Consider the following 23,425-nt stretch of genomic DNA (forward strand, 5'->3'; position numbering starts at 1 on the left):
GCGGGGGGCCCGGGGCGCTCGCCTGCTCCGCGTCGCGCGCCGTGGCGTGGTGTCTCGGGCGCGCACCCCGCCCACCCTGGGAAACAGAGGCCTTGGAGCGGGTGCCGCGCGCGGGGCGGGGGAGCGTGGGGGGCGGGGGGGACGGGGAGAGTGAGCTGCCCGTTTGGGGAGATAAGCAAGCCGCAGCGCCCAGGCTGTGTACCGGACCCTCCTGACTCCGCGATTCCAGCGCCCTCACTCACCTCCTCTGCCCCGAGGATTCTTGGCGCCTGGCGCAAAGTGCTCAAAAATGTCAACGGTTATCGGTGTCGTTACGATCATCATCGATATTAAGGGGAAACCGGGGCTACAGAAAAAAAAAAAAAAAAAATCACGTGGGACCGGAGGCCTCCTGGCGGAGGGGACAGTGAAGCCCGGCCCGGGCCAAGCCAGCCTGCCTGGGCTTCCTTCTCTGCGGGTCCGGCGGCTTCAACCTCAGAAAACAGACGAGCATTTGAGGCCCGAGGCACTGGGTCTGGGCGGGGGGGGCTCCGGCCATGGCTCTGCTTCCGATGGAGGCATCCGCTCGGCAAGGACAGAGCTGGTCCTAGGAGGGCGGTGAGCCAGGATGCCCAGGGAGGAGCATCCTGGGTCCTGTATGTAATCTTATGTCACCCCAGAAGGCTGTTGGGAATAGACACCCACTTACGGAGTCACAAAACTTCCCTGTTTTGGAGCCACAACTGGGAACTTCTATGTATCAAGGTCCTAGAGTCAACAGTTGTTCACCCAGCACCGAGATGTGACACGATACCAATGGCACCATCCATCCTTTGGTGTTACACAGGAGAGAAGAGGTCCAAGGGGGAAAGTTCCAGAAGGGGACCCTGCAACCAGCAACAGGCACAGGCCCTGCTGTGGACCCGGGGCTGGAGACCCTGCAGCCAGCATTCGGTTGGGTCCTGGGGCCACCATATATGGGAAACCATCATCACTTGCCTGAAATAGAAACACATCAAAATAGCCACAGGAAGCCCAGCAGCCCAGCGTTAGGTGCAGACCAGAGACTGAGCCGGAGGCCCCATGATGGAGGCCTGCCTTCCTTTTGCTCAGCGGGGACGTGAGCCCACGTACAGGGCTCTAAGGGGCCCTAGCTCCCCAGGGAGACTTTCTGCTTGATGCAGTCAGAGAGGTGGGAAGAGATTTGAAAGGGGCTGGCTTGCTCCCTCTGTGGCAATACTGTCTGAGTAATGCTTTCATCCTCCCCAGGACCCCAGGGATCTTGTCCCGAACTCCAGAGGCGATCAGAGGAGCCAAAGGTGCTGAGACTGGAGAGGGACGGGCTTAAGTAGATAGTGCCAGGTTCCCAAATCTCCAAGGGCTAGCCAGGGGTGCAGCCCCCCCCCCCTCCCCGGCATACGGGGCACTGAGCCGCACCTGACTCTAGGGAGATAGGCTTTGAGTCCGGGGCGTATTTCGGTCAGAGCTATAGGAGGGGTCAACTCCCCAACCCCAAAGACATTCACGAGTTGGCCACTTGGAATCTCAAAGGCTAGAGGGGTCTTTCAGTCCCCGGGGGTGGCATTGCCAGTATCTCCTCCTCCTGCCAGGAGCTGGGGGGGATCTTGCCCTTTCCCTCGACCACTCTGAAGCCAGCCGGGCCTCAGAATTACCCAGTCCCGGGCTCCTCACCCTCCGTGTCTCAGTCCTGTCGAGCTTGATTCCAGAAATTCTCTGACGCGCCAGGCCACCCCGCCTGGTACAGGCTGGCGACACGGAAGCCCCTCCCCGACTTCCCAGCTGCCTCCAGTTTTCCTCCCTGCTACCTACCACCATTCACCTTCCCCTGCACGGCTAAGGATGAAAATGTGACTGTAGCCCTCCCCCGTGCTAAATCCTCCCATAGCTCCCCACTGCCTAAAACGCGCAGCATGGCATTCAGAGCTCTTCACGTTCAGCTCCCCACGGACCTCCCCGGCCTCACCTCCTGCTGCCACAAAGCACCCAGCAGTCTGGCACCTCCTTCTGCCCAGAATGCCCTTCCCCTTTGTCCTGTTGGGATCTCCAGCCCACACCTGTCTCGACTGGCACCATTTTTAGGATGCGCCCACCTTCTCAGAGCAGAACCCTGCTTCTATGCCCCGAAAAGACCCCTCGCTGGAGGCACCAGCTTTCTTGTCTCACCGAGTGATGGGTGTGGACCTGGCCTTGGTGACTGAGCCCGTGAGCCCGCCTGGGAAGGAGGCCAGTGCAGAGAAAGCAGAGGCTGAATCCTGAAGGAGGAATTCAAATCCTTGGATCCAGCTGAGCCTCGAGTTCGCGCTATGACTAGTGTTGGCAACCACTCTGCTTTTTTTGGTTGTTCCTGCAGGGGGTTTCTGCCACTTGCGAGCAAAAGGATTCCTAATACTGAAAATAGGGCAGGAAGGTGGGCGTTGAAATGAACGTACTCTAGGACGTGGAACTGGCGAGTCAGATTAGATTGCCCTAAGCCCAGCTAGAAGTGGGATCTCCTGGGCGCACCCTTCCAAGATCTGATAGATCTCCCATCCATCCGCTGGGTCGGGTGGTGCCGTCTTCCGACACGACACGTGCAACAGAGGAGCCCTGAGGACCCACCCGCTTTCCCTCCTGAAGGCCCTTCTTTGTTTATTCAAATCTCACCGCTTTTCGCATCCTACCTCTCTCCTTTGTTGGCTGTTGCAATTTGCAGAAGCCCCTGTTCTCCAAACTCCTGGCGGTTTGGGGGCCAATCCTGAGTTCCAGAGAGGCAAAGCTACTGGTCTATGGTCGCACAGCTGGCTGGGGCTGTAAGTCAGGCCTGCGGACTCACTCAGTGGGGTTGGAAACTTCTCAAAGGCAGGGCACATTTCTTAATTCTGTACTAATATGGATGAAAATCGATGTAGGCGGCGAACAAGGGGAGTCATAGGACATGCACGTTACGTAATGCATCAGTTTGAATCGGGACTGGCTACACAGGGTGGAAGAACACGGGTGCTGGAGGCTTGAAGTAGACAGAAATTAATCTCTGAGGGATGTACTCCTGGGCAGTGTCAGGAACCGAGGCTCCTGCCATCTTGTTGCTCTGCCTTTCTCCGCACATGAACTGTCACCTCTTGAGCTAACATGGCCGCTGAAGCTCCAGCCCTCCCATGTGCATTCCAGCCAACAGGAAGCGGGAAGTTGGCAGGGAAAGGTACACCTCTTCCCTTCAAGGGCTCTTCTTGGAAGACGCACGTGACAGCTTTGCTCTATTCCGTTGGGTGGAACTTAGCCACATGGCCAAATTTAGTAGCAGGGGAAGCTGGGAAATGTAGTCTTTACAGCAGGGGCCAAGGAAGCCTCCTCAAAGCTCCCAGGCATGTCCCCACTTCAGGGCCTTTGCGTTAGTTGTGCCTTCTGCCTGGGACACTTCCCCGGACGTACCCATCATTCCAGCGCCTACAGAATATTCCAGTCTTCTGACACTCCACGTCCTCTCCCCTTGTAGATCAGTAGAGCTACCATGGTCTAACTGGCCATATATTGTACTCGTTTTGTTGTGGTGGTGGTGGTGGTGTTGTCTACTGGCTGCATCCTTTCCAGAACATCAGCTCCCCAGGGCCAGGGGTTTTGGACAGTGTCATTCACGGCTGTGGCCCCTGAACCTGGCACACAGGAGGGGCTCAGGACGTATTTTTGAAGCCAACGAGTACAAGGGAGGGGAGAGGTAATGAGCAATGACCGACACCCGTGAGCTGAGCACTTTCATTGTAGCCATTTCACAGACGAGACAACTGAGGCCCAGTCGGTGCCCGGGCTCACCCCGGGATACGGGAAGCGGCGGGCTGTGCTTTCAACCCCGGTCCGTCGGGCTCCAGGGCCCACAGGCCAGTTGCACGGCAAGGTGTTGGGCCCACGACGGACCCCCAAAGAGTTCTCCAGATGGCAGGTGAGGCAGGACGGCATCAGCCAGACGTGGGAACAGCTGAGCTGCCGGGGGGGGGGGGGGGGCCCAAAGATCCTCGGCTGGAGCACCGGGCCAGATCGGAGTGCCCCAATTAGCACACCTTTAAATTTAGCTTTCTCCTCCCCGCCAGGGGACTTGGGGGATTCAGCGGAGGAACACTCCGCTCTTTCGAGGAAAACTGCTGCATCGCTCACCCTGCAACTGGGCACATGGCGTGACGGGCCATTCTCCACTCGCCGAATGAAGGGCTTCTCAAGGCGACTGCTTTGGGGTGCCAGGCGGGAGGGACCTGCCTTTGATGGGGGAACCTGTTTGCCCGCCCCCATCCCTCATCTTGTCTTTCTTGTTCTGTAGGTGGAGGTGAGCCTGCTTGTAGGTTCAACACGTGTAAACCGGGTCCAGAGCACTTCTTGGTTTAAAATCTTTGTGTGGCATGGGGTGCGTGGGCGGCTCAGTCGGCCGAGCGTCTGACATCAGCTCAGGTCATGATCTCGCGGTTTGTGGGTTTGAGCACCACGTTGGGCTCTGTGCTGACAGCTCGGAGCCCGGAGCCTGCTTCGGATTCTGTGTCTCCCTCTCTCTCTGCCCCTCCCCGGCTCACGCTCTGTCTCCGTCTCAAAAATAAATAAAAAATTAAAAAAAAAATCTTTGCATGGCTCCACTATGCTTACGATAAACCCAAGCTCCTCTCGGTGGCCCGTCACGTCACCAGCTGTGTCTGGCTGCTGTCACCTCTTGCTCTTAGCTCCCTCCTCCACTTCCCTTGGCTGGCTTGCTACCACTTCCTCTGCCTGCTGTTCCTCAAATGTTCCAGGCACTGCCTGGCCTTGGGGCCTTTGCGCATGCTGTTTTCTCCTCCTCCTATGTGCTTTCCCCAGCTCCTCTCCAGCTTGGCTCCTTCTCAGCATTTCTGGTTCCTCCAAGAGACCCTTACTGACCACCCATAGTGGCCACCCACCATCTGAGCCCAAATCACTACATGTTACCACGTCTATTCATTCTTGTTGACTGCCCTCCTGACGTGCCTTTGCCCCCTTGACAAAATGTATGTTCCATGAGCAAGGGCAGGGATCATCTCTGGCTTGATCAATCATTTACCTCTGGAGCCGAGCCTGCAGGAGACCTTTATGTTATTATGTGTAACTTGTTCACAGTGGAGCAATGTCCGCTAAGGAGCACTTTTATTTTCTAGGCCTTGTTCTGGTATTTGCCTGGAGTTAGTGATTGCCTTTGTTTTGTGTATCTGTGACACTCTGTCTCCTCCAACCTTTCCAATGGATCTAACTTCTCCATTCAGGGCCAGATGCGGCCCGGCTGTACCCCTAGTCCTTCTTCAGCATCTAGGGGTTCTTGGGAAGTGACTCCTGTTTTTTTGGGGGGGTCCTAGGTCTCCCTGTTTCTTGGTCTGTGCCCTCATTTCGGGAGTGTGTACCCTCAAGGCTTTTCCTTCCACCCCCGTGTGGCCGGTGGCTTGACTGAAGACACTATCCCGAGTGGTGGCTGGCTTCCTTGCCTGGTGTCTTCCAGATTCTAGCCTTGGGCAGTTGAACAACCTGAAGCTGTCCTGCTTCCTTATCTCCTGCTTGTCACATTGTTTGCCCTCTCTTTTGAAGCCTGTACAATCTTCTTAGCTTCCACATCCTGTACTTTCAAAGCGTAGGTTTGGTGGGCGTCTGTGTTCACTGGTTGCGCTGGATGTTTTGGCGGGCTGTGTCATGTGTTCCATTCCTGCCAAACTTTCTTAAATGATGTCACTGGTGATTTCTTCCCCTGTGGTGTCTCTTCTTCTTCATCATACATTGGTCTCCTTCTTTTCTTGTCTTTTTTTTCTTTTTGTCTTCTCATTCCACTTTGTCTTCCAAGTCTGTCAACATTTCCATATTTTGACTACCAGGTTGAGTTTCCAACTTCTTTCTAGTTCTTTGAATGTTCTTTTTCCTTTTTAAGATTCTCATCTTTAAGTAATCTCTACACCCAACACGGGGCTCGAACTCACGACCCTGAGATCAAGACTCGCACGCCCACTGACTGAGCCGGCCGGGCGCCCCTTAAAGTTCTTTTTCAAAAGGCAAATGTAAACCTGCTTCCTGGCCATCGCATCTTCTACAAGCTCTCTGAGGATAACCTGCATAAGGGGGTTTCTACAACTGCTTTCTTCTGTTCTCATTGTCTCTTTCCTCCAAATTACTTTTTTCCTTCTCTTTTTGGGTTTTAGTCTCTCACTAGCTAACATTTGCTCTATGGCAAGTGACGTAGAGGTGGCAGGAGGCTCCTCGCCATTGGAGTGGGTTGAGTACAAGGCACTGGTCACTGCCTCGAACACCAGTGACACCGTAGGGCTTTTCTCACAGCCCGGCAGCTCGTATTCTGGAAGCTGAAGAGGTCACGGTTTCCTGTGTGACCTTCACCTTGATTGCTGGTTTCCACCTTCACACCTGCCCTCCGCCATGCCTGTGTCCCTGAGGCCGAAACCTTCCGTGCAGCAAGTGTTGACAAATCCACTTTATTCCTGGGTTCTCTCCCAGCTCTGCAAGGTGGGTGTTGCTAGTTTTGATTCAATTTTATAGAAGGTCGGGGAGGCGAAGTGAACTGTCCTGACACCCCACAGCTCGTCTGTTCAAGGCCACGCTGAGATGGCAGCCTGGAGTCACCCTCACTGCACGAAGGGACAGCTGCTGCTTCAGCTTTGGTTCCTCCCAAGGAAGTTGGGGAGTGCGTGCTGATTGAATACTGAATACATTTCAACCCTCTCAGTGGCAGACATAGGGAAGCCACATGAGTGACGGCCCATGGCGCGTGCCAGGAGTTCAATAAACGCCGGTTGGATAAAAGACACTGAAACAGCAGTGCGCGATACAAGATGTCACAGAGTGGGGGCGCCTGGGGGGCTCGGTCGGTTAAGCGTCTGACCTCGGCTCAGGTCGTGATCTCACGGTTTGTGAGTTCGAGCCCCGCATCGGGCTCTGTGCTGACGGCTCGGAGCCTGGAGCCGGCTTCGGATTCTGTGTCTCCTCCTCTCTCTGCCCCTCCCCTGCTCATGCTCCATCTCTCTGCCTCTCAATAATAAATAAACGTTAAAAAAAAAAAAAAAAGATGTCACAGAATGAAACCTAACTGCCAAACTCATGGCCACGTGAAGATGAGTATTTTGGAGACACAGTCCCGACTTGGGAGAGGAGAACAGGGCTCCTTCGTTTACCACGAGAGGGAACCTGGCCAGGTTCTGACGGATTCCAAACTTGCACGTGGAAATTTCAAATGCCTTCAAATGCCCGTGCCCTCTGATTGATAAGTTCCATTCTGGGACATCTACGGAGGGAGGGACAGAACCCCAACTGTGCAAGACAGCATGTTTGCCGCATCGTGGTTAATAACTTGAAAATGTCCAACAGGAGGGGATGGTTAAGCAAATTAGGGCACGTTCATTTTGTGGGATCTATTAAAATGCATCTATTAAAAATGCATCTATTAAAAATGACATCTCAGCCAAAAAAGTGGGGGGAAAATGCCCACCAATAGATGAACAGATAAACAGAACACGGCCCACACGTGCACGTCCCTCAGCCGTGAGCAGGAGCGAGGCGCCCACCCCCGCCGCCCCACGGACGGACCCCGAACACACGACGCCCAGGGAGGGAACCGGACACGAGAGGCCCCACGGGGCGTGAGTCCACGTGTGTGAAACATCGTGGGGGCTGGGGAGGGTGAAGGTGAGGGTGACAGCTAATGGGGGCAAGCCGTCTTTTTGAGCTGATGGAATGTTCTGGAATTAGGTGGTGGCGACGGTCGCGCATCTCAGCGAAAATAGCAAAACCCACTGAGTTGTACATTTTGATATAAAGCAGCAAATTTTATATGCGTGTTACCACAATTAAAAAAGTCATATTGTGACGTCTGTGGAAGTATTACATGAGAAAAAGTCTAAGCACACGCAGAACAACGAGGAATCAAAGCTGAGACGGCGTCACGTGAAGAAACGGGCATCAAAATGGTATAAAGAGCCGACCCGCCACCGAGAGAGCACGAGAGACAAGCTAGGAAGGAAACACGGCGTGTGTTCATAGTACTCGACCTCGTTTCCACTCTTTCGTTTTTCTGAAACTTCCAGGCTTTTTGTAACGGGAAAACCCGGTGCACTGAAGTTCCCCGGTGTGTTAAAATAGACGTAAAACTCACCGTCTCCAAGAGCACAGCTCAGCGGCGTCAGGCACACTCACACTGTCGTGCAGCCGCCCCCCCCCCCCACCATCTGCGTCCAGAACTTTCCATCTCCCCAGACTGAGACCCTGTCCCCATGAAGCACGGACTCCCCACCCCTGGCTCCCACCATCCACTCTCTGTCTCTGTGGGCGGGACTCCTCTAGGGGGTCACGCGGGACGTGTCCTTCTGTGTCTGGCTTTTGTCACTGCACACAGTGACCTCCGGGTCTGTCCACGTGGTGGCAGGTGACAGGACACCCTTCCTTTTTAAAGCTGAGTAATATTCCAGTGTCTGGGCGGGTGGGCCACAGTGGGCTTGTCCATTCACCTGCCGATGGGCACTCGGGTCGTGTCCACCGCTGGGTCGCTGTGGATGCTGCTGCTGGGAACGTGGGGGGTGCAAGTTCCCGTATCCCAACTCTTTTTCTTTTTTTATGTGCAGAACTTGAACAGACCCGAACGGGGCACGATCCCCCCAACCCAGGCTGCCTTCTCCACCGTAGGAGAAACACGGGGCTCCTGGGAGAGATGGAGCTGGCATTTCCCCCCCAAACGCTGTCGACACCGGCCGAGCCTTGGAGATGCTCCCTGCACCCCTGGGGCGCGACTTATTTCGGACCAGGGACACGGCGGGTTCTGTTGCCCGCGGCTCTGGATGGAGCCGGCTTCCATTTTCGTCCTCCCTGGACCGCCTGCCAGGCGCGGCCCCAGCCCTGCCCACACTGCCCACGTCATCCCTCCCACACTCACCGCTGTCTCCTAGCAACCGGGCTCGCCCGCCAGCATCCTGCAGCCTGAGGTCCAGGGATGCCGCTCCGGGGCCTGCTCTCCAGCCTCCCCGCCTGCCACGGGGCTGGCTCCGGGGTCCCCTGCCGGTGGGAAGAGGGCTGCAGGGGAGAGACCAGAAGAGCCGCTCTGCGGGCCGGCGGCAAGCTCAGTCGCCCAGGCGCTTCGTCCATCTGGACCCGGCGCTTCGCTAACCGACTGCTTGATTTTTTTCGGGAGTTGCTAGGGGGAAAGATTTAACTCCCCGTCAGCAGGATTGGCTTTAGGCCACCTGGTGCTCAGGATACTGTCCCCCTTCCCCAGGAGCCGGGGGTGGGCCAGCGAACAGTGGGTGATGAGGTGTCCCCGAGCTGCCCCCCTGCCAGGATCTGAGGGAAGAAGCCGGTCCGCGAGCACTTGTGTGCAGGTCACCGCGGCAGGACCCGGGGCTCCCCGCGAAGCTGTGACGACCGCATCTGGCAAGTCTCCGCTGCACGGGCGAAGCCACCTTCCTTCTGTCCTCTTGCCCCTGCCTTAGCCGAAGCCTCTCGGCCAAACCGTGACAACGGTCTCCTGGGATGAGGTGGACGCAGACTGTGTCTTCACTACCAGGAGGCACGTTCCTGTCACAGGGAGACTCCCCTTGGGGTGCCGGAGCACAGTTTCAAGCATGTGACACGTGTACCGAGCTACCACCATGCACTTGGTCTGTTCTGGCCCACGGTGGGTGGAGTGGGTACGCTTCCTGCCCACAGAGAACCCATGTCGCTGGGGGAAGGCGGGTGGCAGGTGATTTTAATCAGTGACGTGTGGTATAAAGAAAACAAACATAGTTATGTGACAGGGAGAGGTGGTCAGGGAGTCTTCTTGGAGGAGGGGACATCTGGGAGGAGAACCGAGGGAAGGGAGGAGTTGCCGGCCATACAGGTCAGAGAAGAGCTTACTGGTAGTGGAAGTAGCATGTGCAAAGGCCCTGGGGTAAGAACAGGTTTGGCTGGTCTGAGGACAGCAAGAGACTGGTGGCTCTGAAGGGGCGTTATGGAAGGAGAGGGTGGCAGGTGGGCTTTTGGGGGGCCTCGTTGGGATTTGGGAGTCGCCTGAATTTTACCACAAGCTCCCACTGCTGGGGGACTGAAGCAGCAGAGTAGCACTGCGAGTGGCAAGCAGAGACAGTGCCGACGGTGATGGCTTGGGCTCGAGCACACAGGAACCGGGAGGACTCCCCGGTGGTGGTGGTGGTGAGCCTGGAGAGCTGGGCGAAGGGCAGAGCCACCGCCGGAGGAGGCGGAGGATGTCGGGACCCTCCCTCGGACCCATCCCTTGTGCCCCATCCGTGGCGGCGGCCAGGACCAGCTGAGGGGCTGGCTCTGACTCCTAGGGATTGTTGGGCTGCCAACAAGGAAGGGGGCCCAGGGCCCCAGAGGCAGAGGAGAGGGGCCTGCTCTCCCGGGGGGGTGGTGGTGCTTAGGCACTGGCCGGCTGCTTCCCGTTTCCAGTTGATAACGTGCCCGTGAGAACCAAGCAGGGCTTCGCCTGCCTGAGGGGGCTGAGAAGGGGGTCTGTGTGCGCCCAGCCCGTGCTCTGACACACGCGCCCCCACCGGAGGCCCACGCTCCCCCCGCTCCCCTCCCCGGAGCCTGACGGTTGCCTGGGGACGCCCTGGGGGCTTGAAGCTGTCGGCAGCTCAGCGGTGACCCAGTCTCCCCGTCTGAACCCCCCTCTGCCCCCTGAGGTTTGCCACGAGGGTTTGGGAAAACTCTGGGGAACTCCTGGTAGGGGACCTACAGGCAGAGAGCCCCCCACCAACTCAGCTTGGCCACCTCCTTGTCTAGGAAGCCCTCTGGGCCCCCAGCCTTCCCGTTGATGATCATTTCTAGGACCAGGCCAAGACAGGCTCCCTGAGTGGTCGCGGGGCCTGTGCAAAATGAGTGCTCCTCGGGGAGGGTCCCCAGGGCACCCTGGGGTGGGAATGGCCCGGGGGACCAACGCACGGGGGCACAGCCTCCGGGCAGCACGCTGCTCACACTACGGCCTGAGTGTCAGACAGAAATGCCGGCCGGCCGGGCACCCCACTCGGAGCCCTGAGGGAGCGGCGGGAGGGCGCGGCGGGGGCTCCGCACCCCAAGCAAGGACCGCACAGTCCACACCATGAGACGTTATTTATTTATTCCCCACCCTCGCAAACCTTCAGGTGGCTCTAAGGACACATCAGACACAAAGCCACACTCAGACTGCCCCTAAATACAGAAGTGGAATTTAAGGATTCAACTGACCACACATGGCCTCGGCCCAAGGACGGACTTTTCCCCTTCAGTGCCGTGGGGCGACCGGGCAGGGAGGCTCGAGCACAGAGGGAGGACTGGGCAGGGCTGCCCCTCGTCCACCCGGGCTCCTGCACCAGGCCCGGACCCCAGACCTGCTGCACCCGGCAGGGGGGTGGGTGGGGTGGGTGTGGTGCGTGAGGAGTGACCGAGCGGCTCCTGCTCTAAGTAGAAGGCACTCGGTGGTACGGGGTCAGGGCAGACTGTGGGTCACAGACGTTTCTGGGGGGCCAGGGGTGCACCCAGCCTGCATCCTCACCGCCACTGGGCCCTCCCACCTCCCTGAGGGTGGACGCTGGCCGGGAAGATGCCAGCTCCGGCCCTGCAGACCTCTGGGGTGGGGCGTCTCCAGGTTGGGGTCTGGAGCGGGGGGGGGGGGGGGGGATGTGTTTGGGGCAGGCTGGGCCCAGGGACGGGGGATCCCGGCCTGGGTGCGTCCTCAGGCTCGGCCCCACCCGCCGGCTCTCCCTGGCCCGTCCCTGTGATGTGGTTTCAAGTCCACGCAGGGCTGGGGCATCCGCAGGGAGCGCTCCGGAAGGCCACACGCTTGGTGGGCCACAGGGTGAGCCCAAAGCCGGCAGCGTTTCACCGTGCTGCACCTTCTAGCCCTCCGCGGGGCGGGCCTTCGGGTGCCGGCTGCCGCCCCAGGGGGCCCTCACCCCGGGAGAAGGAGATTTCCAGGAGGATTTAAGCAAAGTGTTTTTTAAGAAACCCACAGATCGCTCCGGAAAGGAGAACACGGCCGTCCAGTGTCGGGACGAAGCGGCTGCGGTGAGGACGCGTCCGGGCGTACCCAGCAGGGGACGCTGCTCACGCGGGCCCCTCTCCACCCTGCCAGCCCTGCTTCCTGGGGACCTCACCCTTCTGGGCCTCGGTTCCTGCCTCCCGCAGCCTCTTCCGGAAGCGCGCCCCCGGCCTGCTTCTGGGGGGCGGCAGAGGGTCCATGCCCAGGATCTTGTGGATCTGCCGGAACGCCAACAAGCGCAGGGCGTGCTGGGGGCAGACGGCCAGTCAGGACCCTCCCACTGCTCGCCGCTGGCCCTGCACCCACAGCCCAGCGCGGACACGAGCTCACCGGGTGTCCTCGACGACACCCTTCCAGCAGCCACAGAGCTCGGGGCACGCGCGGGCTTGGGGAAGCGCACTGCGCCGGGGCCAGCCGATGGCAGGATGTTCCCAGGAAGCCCTCGGAGCATCAGCCCCTTTCTGGGCTCTCTACCGGGACTCCAAGTCCTGCATCGCCACTCGGCCGTGACCGTGAGCAACTTGACTCTTCCCGTTAAGGGCAATTCGTAAGCGCCAGGGTCCGTGTGGGTTTTGTGCCACGGGGAGGCTTTCTTACAGATAAACTTGCTGACAAAAGGGAAACCACAGCGGGGGGCTGTGCGGGCCAAGCTGGAGGCCACGGCTGGGTGTCGTCACACCCTGAGACGTGGGGCCACGGGACACCCAGGGAAGTCCCAGCCAGCAAAGCCCCAGGTGTGCACCTGCCTCACTGTCATGGCAGCTTCGGCCCCGAGCCAGGCTGGCCCTGCCCCCGTCACCCACAGGCCACCTGTTTCTACAAAGGGAAGGAGAGGGGGAGGGGGAACCCCACATCGTTTCCGGGTCCATGCGTAGCCGCAACCTGGGCGGGGACCCGGGTGCCACGCCCGGCCTGTCCGAGCTGGCCTGGACTTGGGAGCCACACGTACCACACGGGCCGGCTGTCCTACCTGCGCACTGGCCGTGAGGTCCTCACGCTGCTGGCAGGTCATGGGCCCGAGGGCGTCCCTCTGGTCTCTCTCGCAGGGATCCTGGATCCCAGGCCCATCTTGTCGCGGAGAGGTGGGGGCCGCAAAGGACAAAGTACCCAGGGGAAGAGACCACCACCGCGGTTGGGCGGGTCCCACGCAGGGCCCACCCACTGCCCCCAAGCGTGCACCAGCCACACCCCTGTGTGCGCCTGCGAGAGCCCTGGGACAGGACAGGCCGGCGGCACATGCCCCCTGCGCGGCCTCTCCTGTCACTTCACCTGCCACCATCCTATGCCCTAAAATGACAGGAAAGCCCCGTTTCTGCATCTAACACCTCGATGGCTCAGTGCACTGTCTCCCTTTGACGCCCGTTATCTGCGACCCTGCGTGGTTCCTTTCCCGACATTCCCAGGGCTCTCCAGGGCTGCACTGCCCCAGGGCGGGCCCCTCCCTTGCCCGGACCCTGGACCCTCGTCCCTGTGCTGCTTCTGTGGCATGCAGTGTCTGTCTGGCTCCCTTCCCTTGTCTGCCCGGGACAGTGCTCCCAGGGTTTGCAAGTGACTCGTTCTGTGCCTGCCACACCTGCTCTACTGTTCTGGGCTCCCCGGCCTGTGGCCTGCGGGACTGACCTGCCAGGAGCATCCCCGAGGCTACACACTCCAGGACACGCCTCAGGCCGTCCCCGGGACTCAGGGGCCCCTTCGTGCTGCTCAGGGCCTTCTCCACCAGCAGCTCCATGGCCTGGGCCCCGCGGGGACAGAAAAGACGACGCCGTGCCTCAGAGGAGAGCACTTGGGCCAGCTGGACTCTCCCCCGGGCGACAGCTGCGATGCGCGGGGTCTCCAGCAGACCCTGGGACGGAGGCCCCTAGCAGCACTGTTCCTCGCCCCCACCCATCCTTGACTTCTGAGGAGGAAGGTGGTCCCTGGGGCCTGTCTCTGCCTCCCCAGGGGGTGGCTGCCGGCAGGTTTCTGCGCCTTCTCCGCCTCCCGATTCTCCATCGGCAAACCCTGTGCACAGTCACACTGCAAACTAGGGTCAAGAGGGTTGAAGAACTGCTCTCTGTGACCCTCGTGCATTTAGTAAGGGTCAGATGACCCGTTGACCTGCTCTGGCATGCTCCCCTCCCCAGGGAGCCCCCCCTCCCTGTGGGGAGCGGTGTGGGGGGGGTCTTGGGGGCGGGATCAGGGCAAGTGTGCTCTCTGGGGGGGGGGGGTGCTTCTAGATTTACAGGGAAACGGGCTCCTGGGGAATGCGGGGCCCTCTCGGCGCCCAAACGGACCCACGCGTCCCAAAAGGAGTGGTGCCGAGAGCAGCGCCTGCCTCCTCTGGACACTGGGCAGAGAGAGCCCTTGGTCTGGGAGACGGTCCTCGCGGGTGAGTGAGGCCAAGGATGGCAAGGCCAGGTGGAAAGGGTCTACTTGTGCAAGAGCACGGCTCTGGGGGGGGAGAGATGCTGGCAGCAGAAATGCACGCGGAAAGCAAACGTCCGTCCCCCAAAGTAAATGAGATGGACAGACTCAGACGTGCCGACAGGTGCACGGACACAGCACGGCAACCTGGGGTTTGGGGGCACCGGTGCCCTTGCCTCTGTCTTCTCTCCTCTCCCCCGACGGGCCCCAGGACTGACTGCCAGGGGCTGTCAGAGCCACGGGGGTCTCCCCTTCGGAAGAGGGAGGGCACGCACCAGGCGGCCCCGAGGCCAGTCCTGGGCCCCCTTGCCTCACGTGCTCTCTGGTTCTGCCTGTGAGGTTGCCGGTTCCAGGTAACGGCAGTCTCACGAGGCTGTGCTCCGCAGCAGGCCTCCTCCTGGCCCCGACGGACCCCTAGGCCGCCCCCTCCCCACCCACCCTTCCTGGCTGCTCAGTTGGGCCCCTTTTTGGAAAGCCCGACACTGGGAAGGGGAACCTCTGTCTCAGAGAAAATGAGGCCTGTCAAGGCTGTTGGAGGCCCTTGGGGGGCTCCCCAGGACGGGGCCAGCCACGGGGTGCTGCTCACCCAGGCCGGCAGGGCCCCCCAGGTGGGCACGTGCTGGCAGAGGTCACGAAGGACCCTGATGACAATCACGCACGGCTGTAGGCCACTGGCTCGAGCCTGCGGGGGGGAGAAGTACACCGTTAGCTCAGGAAGCCATGCGCTCGTGGCCTCGGGGACCAGGGCTGACCCTTGGGGAGTGAGCCCGGCCGGGAGGGACTCTGGGTGTGGCACAGACCCACTGATCCGGCCCAATTCGGAGCCTCCAGTACCCGCCATCCCCCAGAGCAGTCCGGGTCACTCCTTTATGTTTCTGACAAGGGCCAGGAGGAAACCTTGTCGGGTCAGTGCTTGGCAAGGAGACGTGGGTAGCCGTGCAGACGGCTGTCTCCCACAGCTGCATTCAGAGCCCGCTCCCGAGCGCCGGGACACAGACGGAGGCCCCCTCCGGCCCCCTGACCTGGAACCACTTGGCGTGGCGGAGGGCGGCCAGGGACTGAAGGCACTTCTCTGGGCTCAGGATGTCTTCTGGGTCAGGCTGAGGCACCCGCCTTCCTTCTAGAAGGAAAGGGCCATGTGGGCACGGCGCCCCTCACCACCCCCCTCACCTCCCTGGGCCACGCGGCCGGGCCTCTCCTGGGCATCATCCTCTTATCTGGAAGGCACCGGGCTCCAGACCATCTCTCCTCCAGGCCACGCAAGGACCAGAGAAGTCATTTCTGTGGAAATGCTCTCCCTCTGCGGGAGAGCTCCCACGAGGACAGAGTGCAATGCTGGTTACCGAGCACCTGCAGTGCTGACGCCCTCGGTTAGCAAATCACAGTTCAGATGGAAAACGATGAACTAAGCCAGATTTCCAGACGCTTCCATGTGCATCACAGCAAGGGAGAGAGCAGGCTGGACGGGAACAGGTGCCGTCCTCGAGGGCAAAGGCCCCGCATCTGGGGGAAACTCGGGGGCCTTTTCCTGCGGTCTTTCCCCTGCTTCACGCTCTCTGCCCCTCGCTCCGGGAGGCCCCGGGTCACAGAGGTCAGGCGATGGGACACAGCTTCACTCATGCAGCGGTGTCCCCACGGGTGGGTCACAGCCCAGCCACTGCTTCAGGCTGAGGTGGAACCGTCCGGGGTGGGTCTGGGAGGGGGGCATTTCGCCTCCGGTGTCGCCCTCTGGTGACAGCCAGCCTGGGGCCCGACACACTTGTGGGGGACACAGAGGGGCGCCCTCCTGCCCACCCGTCTAGGAGCCTCGGATCGTTCACACTGCCTGACGCTCCCAGGCTGCCCTTGTTCGTATGTTTGAGCAAACCCTAGCGGGGCCTGCAGCTAGGATTTCACGATGTCTCATCCCGCTGTGGTTATTTCTTACGTGACCATGACAACTGGTGATGGTTCCCGCCAATGGTTCAGGGTTCTGCTCCCCCAAAATTTAAGCGATAAAAATGAACTGATTTAAAGAAGCACTTAAGGGGCGCCTGGGTGGCTCAGTCGGTTAAGGGTCTGACTTCAGCTCAGGTCATGATCTCGCGGTTCATGGGTTCGAGTCCCGCATCGAGCCCTCTGCTGACAGCTCAGAGCCTGGAGCCTGCTTTGGATTCTGTGTGTGTCTCTCTCTCTGCCCCTCTTCTACTCATGCTCTGTCTCTCTCTCTCTCTCAAAGATAAACGAACATTAAAAAAAGCGTTTAAAGAAGAACGTTAGAAGTTCGTGGCCCTCCGCTGTGACCAAACAATCATGAAGGGGGTTCAAGAATGACTGGAGTTTGGAAAACAGTTCTGGGGGCTGCTCCACGAGGTTCCGGGGCTCCGTGAGATCCACGGTGTGTTCCTGGCAGCTGGCCTTCACCACAGCAGTGACTTGAGGCCCCTGCTGGCCCCTGGCCTGGCCCAGTGCCCTTCCCACTCTCTCAGCCAACCGGCCTCAAGCCCTAGAGCCCCCATGTCTCACAGGAGAGGCCTTAGGACCCATGGGGTCGCCTGTGGCCCCTGCTACACAGAATCAGCTGAGCTCCCAGGGACCCAGCACAGCTGATCTCCCTGGGGTGGGGAGCAGGTGTCTGTGCAGGCCCGGAGGCAAAGGAAAGAGGGGGACAGTACTCTGGAGCTCATGTGACTGTCGCCACCTTACTTCCTCTGCTGCCCCAAGGCCCAGTTCTTACCTGCCAGCAGCATCCAGGGCTGGCAGAAGTGCCAGAAGGCTGGTGGCTGTGACCCCCTCCCCACCCAGAGCAGAGGCAGATGCGGCCCTCAGTCACCAGGGAGCGTGGGGAGTGGGGCTGGACGGAAGGGCCCGGCCACACCTTGGTCCGTGGAAGGGTCCTCCCGCATCAGGGGCGAGGTGACAGACACAGCGACCCTCATCCTGGGCTCCTCGCAGGAGGAGATGATGATGTCGGCTTCGGGATCAGAGGAGACCTCATACTCGTCTTCTGTCACCATCTGTGAGGTGCAAGTGTGACACGAGTCCACGTCAGTGCAGCTGAGAAGCAGGCGTCAACGAGCAAGAACGCGGTCGAGCGCCAGGCCCTGTGCTGGGCGCCTGTAGCCTCCGGAGGACTGAGACACAGCCCCCACCCTCTAGGAGCCCACACGTGTAGAGATGCGTACAGAAAACACCCTGCATGTAGGTGCCTTCACATGTAAAGAACGCCCGCCGCTCAACAACAACAAAACCAGCGATCCGATGAAAAAAACCCACAAAACCTGCGAGGGACAAAACAGGTGGTTTGCAGAAAAGAAACGGGGAAGACCCTTTTTACGTGATGACACAGATTACCCCCACGCTAAGAAAGAAGCAAATTAAAACTGTAACGAGGCACCAGCATCGCCTCTGAGGACAAACCTCAAGAAGTCGAGGGGCAGCTGGGCTGGCAAACCTCTCTATAAACTGCTGGAGGCTGACCTGGCAACATCTACCAGAAGCATCTGGCCTCAAGCCTTTGACCAGCAATCCTGCCCCCCATCTTTCAAGCCCCCCCCTCCTTCGCCTCTAGCTCCATCCTGACGGGACACACACCTCCCACCATCCTGACGTGCCCCCTCCCTGCCAGTGCTCCCTCCTTGGCATCAGACTTTCACTTCTCCACAGACAACACGTTGGAAGTTAGCTTGCTCTTGTGCACGTTCGCTCACCTCCTGACCAGAGCGGGGACCCCAGAGGGCGAATCTGGGTCTGCGCGACCCCCGGTGCTGGATTCTCCCAGGAACAGAGACAGACACGCCAGGAAGGAGAGCCTCCTCCACCCCGGGAACTGATTTTTTAACGCGAGACCCATTTAAATCATGACGTGCTCTCAGCCCTTCCCCGGTCACTGTTTCGGGTGAGAAAGTCCCAGACGGTCCAGGGGAGGAGCCCAGGCCACGCGCCGCGGTCCCCTCTCGTCTCCCCCTGTGAAGGGGGAGGGTCCTGTGCAGTCCTTGGCACCAACTGCCCCTGTGGTGGCTGGTAAGTCAGCACCCTCAGTGACGGGACACTGACATCCTGAGTCTGACCCTAAACTCGTTTTATAAAGGAGCCCCGAAGTTCCTCCCCTTGTCAACTTTTCTACAAAAACAACCCGGTCCGTGTCTAGCAGACGCGCGCGGAAACACGGCCGCCCCAGCCGGGAGCCCAAGTGCCCGCCACGCACAGAGGCCGGGCTCTTACCGGGAGCTGCCGGGGCAGCTGCTCCGAGATTCTCCGCAGCAAGGTGTGGGTGGGCTTGTGCGAGCAGAGCAGGGTCAGCTGCACCGTCCTGTCCCCCCGCAGGAGGAGGCCTTTGGCCAGGAGGCCGACCCGCATCACGCCCTTCAGGACCCGAGCTCTGGGGGAGCCGCTGCTGTGGAGACAAAAGCCCGAAAACGCGTGAGACCCGCAGGGGAAAGGATCTGGAGAAGGGAGTGCTGCCGGGGTCCCCCGCCCCCGCAACCACGGGCGCCCTGCTGGGCCTCTGTCTCGGCTTCCCCATCTGGGAAACGGGCACATGCGCCTTGGAACAAGACGGGCAAACTGCGCACGCTCAGTAAGGGCGGGCGTTGTTACTACCTGCTGTTCTCTGCATTCTGTAAACGGCCACCAATGGCCATCCCTGTGGCCCCTGGTCTTCGGCCAGATGGCGCCACCCACACGGCCCCTGGCTCTGTGCTCCCTGAGCGTCTCTGGGGCCACCGGGCCCCCACCTCAGCTCCTTGGCTAGGAGGCCCAGCCAGGTGCTCGGCCGGGAGTCTGCCCTCTCTCCTCAGGCCCCGAGGCATCCGGCCATGGTCCCCAAGTGCCCCCCTGAAGCTCAGGCCAGCTTTGCGCAGCGTGAACCTAACTACAGCATCTGCCCCAACGCATCACCTCCCGGTGCTACCCCCTCTGCAGGTGGGGGACACCCCAGTTCTCCCAGGCCGACTCGCGGCAGCCATCCTCTCCCACACTGCCTCCCTTGGTCCCGGTGTTCCAGCCCCACGAGGCCGCTTCCCTCGCTGCGCCCCGCCTGGGCCCCTCCCTCGGCGGGTGTCTACACAAAGTCCCCACCGGGCTCCAAGAGCTGCCACTCTTTGTCTTGTGACACTTCTCGGGATAGGAGGGGACCTGATCTGTTCAAATCCATTTATGTTATCCATTTTTATGTATTTCTTGGTTTCTGGACGACAGAGCGCTAGAGCCCAACGTGGCCTGAGAGGACCAGGTCTGGGAGGCCACCAGCCAAATCCAGCCCAGAAGGGCTGCGGACGGGGCTAGAAGCAGACCCCACAGACTCCCACCTCCCACGGGAAGAGGGGCAGAGAGCCGGGGCAGGGCGGGAGTGGGCGGGGGGGGGGGGGCAAGTAGACAAAAAGGCGCAGAGGTTCGTCAATCAAGCTGGATCCCAATTCACACACGCCGTAAAACAAAACCACCCACATTCTGATCTCTGTGGGACAACGGAAATTTTGACCCTGCTTGTTTGACGATGGTAAAGGGTGACTGTTAAACTACAATGGTGTTGTGGTCTTGTTAAATCGCGAGTCCTTGCTGTTTAGGGACAGCTACTGAAATCCTGGAGGGCACAGACTCAGAAGGCTTCCTTCCAAGAGACTGAGGAGGCCTCGTGTGGAGTCCGTGGTTCGGGCACCGGCACCTGGCACTCCCCCGGGCCTCACTGTTCCATCAACTTCTGTGCACGCTGGGGAGCTTCCACTATACAAGAAAAACACCCGAACCTGACGTGCTCTTTCCAACAGCGAATAACAGAACAGCCGTAGGACGGCTCGCTACGATCCTTGTAAAGAACGTATTTCCAAGTTTTGAAAATTAACCCAAGGACAGAACACGCGGCATGCCGTAAGCGTTACGTGAAGGCTTAAAAGAGCCAGGTCAGCTTTGTTGTTCGGGCACAGGGCAGCTGCCAGGCTTAGAGAAGGGGGTGGGGGGGCAGGGGCGTGCAGGGGCAGCACGGGAACGCGCCCTGTGGAGGCTGACCCGTCTGGGTCCCCACCCCTACTGTCCCGGGGCCACACGACTCTGCAGCTGCTGAGTGCTGTGGGCATGCATGACATTGTGCTGCTGGGGGGTAGGGGGGGTTGGTGGGGGGGGAGACCTGAGGAAGGCCTGCAGGTCCCAGGTCTGCCTGTGTCCACTGCCCGGCCTCCATGTTCAGTGCAGGACCACTGGGGATCCTCTCTCTCCCCTCTCTCTGCCCCTCCCCTGCTTATGCTCTCTCTCTCTCTCAAAATAAATAAACTTAAAATCATAAACAATAAGCAAATGAATAAGAACAGAAAGAAAACCCATGTGCTGGGAGAAAACCGGAGGGAACACGGGAGCGTCACGTGAAGGGGTGCGGCGTGGCGCTCCCATGCACCCCACACAGCACCAGCCCAGGGAAGCCGGCCCCGCGCCCCTTGGAGCAGGGCTGAGGGCAAGGGTCACCCTGGGGCCAGACCAGCTCTCGTGTACCGGTGAGCGAACCCTCCCCCCGGGCAGACCTCGGAGCTGGGAGGGGGTTTGGCCGTCTCTGCAAGGGCGTCAGTGCAGAGCAGAAAGAGCGCCTCTTTGCACCCCTGTCCACCGTCCTAGGGGAGGTCCCGAGTCTGAGCCCGGGGCTGACCCTTCGGAAGTCACTCACAGGTAGCACCAGGCGCTTCCTGAGGGCGCAGACCCTGGTAACAACCAGACCCCAAACGGGTCGACGCCACGGGGCTCCTCTTCTGCTCAATGTCCAGATCAGGCTGAGCCAGGGCACCGGGGGGTGGGGGCAGGGGGCGAGGGCATCGGGAATTTAGCAGGGGCAGATTTGTGGCTGGGTCGGTGGGGGATGCGGTTCTGGAAACAAGGTGGTGAATGCCCTCCGTGCCGCCCAATCGGACCCACGAAAACGGTTCAGGCAGTAAATTCCGGGTTACGTTTTACTGTAACACAGACAACTCCACGAGGAGCCGAAGCAGCAGGCCCCGGAGAGAAGGGACTTGGAAAGGCTGACTTCCTCTCCGACTGCAGGCGGAGGGGCTTCCCTGCCCCAAGTCACAGGAAGGAGTCGCGGTGATTCATGGGGGCCCAGCGGCATCTCCCGCTGGGGGGCCTTCATCACCCTGTGAATCACACTTATCTCCGTTCTGCAGACCAGGAAAACAGATGCCGTTAACCCTTCGTGAATGGCACTGTAGATGCACCTTCCATAGGAAACGTCAGTCTGGGGAATTTTCTGCCCGTGGCTGGAAAGTCCCAGAGACCGCGGACAGCTCAGAGGCCGTCCCAGGTGAGGCGGCCTCTGCCCTCCTGCCAGCCACGTCCTGTCCAGAACGGCTCGAGGTCACCCCTGGGCCCTGGGAACAGAGAGGAGCCTCCACTACCTGTGCTCGCCGCCCTCCTGCTCTGGGCTTCCGGAGCTCTCCTCGGCCAGCACGTCGGACACCAGCTTGAGGGCGCGCTCCACGTGGGAGACGGCCTTCTGGACGGCCAGGAGCTCCTCCTCCGTGGGGTAGATGGCAGCATGCGTCCACATGACGTGCCGGTCATCGCTGGACTCCGGCCGCCGTGTGGGCTACAGGCAAAGGGGAGAGTGTCACAGGCGGGCTGAGGGGCTCCGGCGCCCGGCAGGTAGGGGAGGGGAGGGGACGAGCCGGGTCAGCCCCGGCTGCTGCAGGGCACACGCAGCCCTGTCCGGGGTGGGGAGCCCCGGAGCCAGGCTGGCTCTGGGGGTGGCAGGCAAGTGGCAGCAGAGAGCCAGGTGAAGGAAGGCTAGGGACGCCCGGGGCGGTGAGCCAGAGAGGACCCAGGACTGCGTGGGGCCAGTGGGCTCCCCTCTGTGGTGGTCTTTGCAGCCACCTCGACGGGGTCCTTCCCCTCGGCAAGGTGGGCACGGGGGGGGGGCTCCCAACCCACCCTGGCCCAGCGTGCGTGGACAGATGGACGCTGAGGCTCCAGAGGGAAACGGCGACCGGGGCCCCACAGCTGGGAGCGCCTGTGGCTGGTGATGGGACCCAGGCCTGGGGCCCCTGTCCGTGACTGGTGATGAGGCTATGGCCCTCAGGCCCTCCAGCTCCCACCCCTGGGCACCCCTTGGGGGTCCTCGTTCAAAGTCATGTTCCTCACTCCTAGAAGATTCAGGTCCTTGTAGGGAGGGCCTGAGAACCTCACCCACCCGTGGGGCCTCAACCACGGGAGGCATTCGGCACAAAGACAAGGCCGCCACCCACCAGAGGCGAGCCAGTAGGTGCCCCCGGCCTGCTCAGGAGGGAAGGGGGAGGCTGGTCAGGTGGCGAGGGTCCAGGGTGTTCTTCCTGGGCCTGTGGCCCCTCCTCCAGTCGCCTCCTACATAGATCGTAGCGCCTGTTGGGGGGAAGAGGGGGGACAGGTTGCTCTAAGCAGCCGAGGGTCCCCTGGGCTTGTCACATCAGAGCGATGCTAGGTGAGGTCGGGGCTCCAGGACCTCCAGGGACAGACGCAGTAGCCTGATGGGGCCCTGGGAGCCCACCTCCAGGATGTGGGTCCTGCACAAATGCCCACCGTATATCAGGGAGACTGAGGCCAGGCGGGTCGGGAGAACATATGCCAAGGGCAAGAGGCAGGGAATGAAGGACAGCTGCAATCCTGAGTCTGTCCTGGGTCTTGCTCTCCAGCTCAGACACTGCCTGGACCTTCCGAGCATCAGACACCATGTCAATAATGCTTCGAACCTGCTCCAGAGGGCGAAGGAGGATGTGACAAATGCATGGGTGGTCAGGGGACATGAAGATTCAGGGGGACACAAGGAACCCTAAGGTTCAGGCAGAGACCAGAGGTCTGGAGTACATAGGAGGTCAGAGGGACACAGATACCAGGGGATCCTGGGGTCAGGGAGACGGAGGAGGTCGGGGGACATAGGAGATCAGGGGACTCTGTGGTCAGGGGAACAGAGGTGGTCAGGGGGACATAGGTCGGAGGATACCGGGGTCAGGGGGACACAGGAACTCAGGGGAACTGAGGTCAGGGTGACACAGGAAGCTGGGGGACACAGGAGGTCAGGGAAACTGAGTTCAGGGTGACACAGGAGGACGGGGGACACAGGAGGTCAGG

General features: G+C 60.3%; 1 protein-coding gene across 10 annotated transcripts in view; it reads right to left on the reverse strand.

Annotated features, from left to right (window-relative positions):
• Positions 1-273: 273 nt before the first annotated feature.
• ZFR2 (zinc finger RNA binding protein 2) overlaps positions 274-23,425 on the reverse strand; it is a 53,298-nt gene continuing 30,146 nt past the window's right edge. The window contains exons 10-20 of one of the 10 annotated variants that reach the window (XM_042927999.1): positions 22,567-22,699; positions 21,721-21,911; positions 18,569-18,740; positions 17,223-17,361; positions 15,388-15,485; positions 14,952-15,047; positions 13,583-13,694; positions 12,933-13,030; positions 12,078-12,210; positions 8,882-9,018; positions 274-346 (exon numbers count right to left, since the gene is read on the reverse strand). In XM_042927999.1, coding sequence (XP_042783933.1) covers positions 8,891-9,018; positions 12,078-12,210; positions 12,933-13,030; positions 13,583-13,694; positions 14,952-15,047; positions 15,388-15,485; positions 17,223-17,361; positions 18,569-18,740; positions 21,721-21,911; positions 22,567-22,699 — 1,300 coding nt within the window. In that variant the 3' untranslated portion in view covers positions 274-346; positions 8,882-8,890. Of the gene's footprint in view, positions 347-7,781; positions 8,514-8,881; positions 9,019-11,344; positions 12,779-12,932; positions 13,031-13,582; positions 13,695-14,951; positions 15,048-15,387; positions 15,486-17,222; positions 17,362-18,568; positions 18,741-21,720; positions 21,912-22,566; positions 22,700-23,425 lie in introns of those variants that run through there. The other 9 variants (XM_042928000.1, XM_042927997.1, XM_042927998.1 and 6 more) reach the window with 9 other exon arrangements.

Source organism: Panthera leo, chromosome A2, assembly GCF_018350215.1.
Source record: "Panthera leo isolate Ple1 chromosome A2, P.leo_Ple1_pat1.1, whole genome shotgun sequence".
Classification (NCBI taxonomy): domain Eukaryota; kingdom Metazoa; phylum Chordata; class Mammalia; order Carnivora; family Felidae; genus Panthera; species Panthera leo.